Source organism: Tupaia chinensis, unplaced genomic scaffold, assembly GCF_000334495.1.
Source record: "Tupaia chinensis unplaced genomic scaffold, TupChi_1.0 Scaffold000410_1, whole genome shotgun sequence".
Lineage (NCBI taxonomy): Eukaryota > Metazoa > Chordata > Mammalia > Scandentia > Tupaiidae > Tupaia > Tupaia belangeri.
The window spans coordinates 3,040,246-3,041,043 of NW_006159915.1; the positions used below are offsets into that span (position 1 = coordinate 3,040,246).

Below are 798 nucleotides of genomic sequence, written 5' to 3' on the forward strand. Positions count from 1 at the left end.
TCCAGCAGCTCCGGGGAATGGCAGGGCGGGCTACCCGCGGCGCTGTGCTCGCTGTCGGTGTCGCTGCCCTTCTTGCCACCGCTGCCCGAGCCCGCCGAGCCGCCGCCGCCGCCTCCGCTGTGCGTCTTCACGTGCTTGCTAAGGTGGTCGCTGCGCATGAAGCGCTTGTTGCAGACCGGGCAGGCGAAGCGCTTCTCGCCGGTGTGGGTCCGCAGGTGCCGCTGCAGCTCGTCGGAGCGCGTGAAGCGCTTGCCGCAGAAGAGCCAGTTGCACACGAAAGGCCGCTCGCCCGTGTGCCAGCGCAGGTGCGCCTTTAGGTGCGACGTCTTGCCATATACCTTGCCGCAGCCTGGGATGTGGCAGCTGTGCAGGCCCTTGCGCGGCAGCACTGGCTGGAAGCCGTCCATAAGGTGCTGCCCGGCGGGACTGAGCAGGTGCGAAGAGGCGCCGCTGCTAAAGGCCGAGTGGCTCAGGCCGGAGTAATCCGAGTTGTAGCCTCCGAGCGGAGAGTGCAGCGAGGTTTGGAGCCCCCCGGCGGCAGGGTGCAGCGAGCCGGGCAACGCCGCCGCGCCGTTCGGGTTCTGCACGTCGATCCAGCCGGCGCCAACGTCCCACCAGCTGGAGGCGCCGGCCGAGCCCACGTCTCCCGCGGCACCTAGGCCCGGGTGCGAGGGCTTGAACCAGGATTCGTATGGGTGCGCCATGCCCACGCGAGGATAGATACCCTGCAGCCCGTCCACCGAGGTGTGTACCTTGGAGATGAACACGGGCTGGTGGGAGCCGTCCTGCGAGTGCGCG

General features: G+C 69.0%; 1 protein-coding gene across 1 annotated transcript in view; it reads right to left on the reverse strand.

Moving 5' to 3' along the window:
• SP8 (Sp8 transcription factor) overlaps positions 1-797 on the reverse strand; it is a gene marked incomplete at its 5' end in the record, with an annotated part of 5,977 nt that extends 5,180 nt beyond the window's left edge. The window contains one exon of the mRNA XM_006154488.1: positions 5-797. Coding sequence (XP_006154550.1) covers positions 5-797 — 793 coding nt within the window. The remainder of the gene's footprint in view (positions 1-4) is intronic.
• Position 798: the final 1 nt, after the last annotated feature.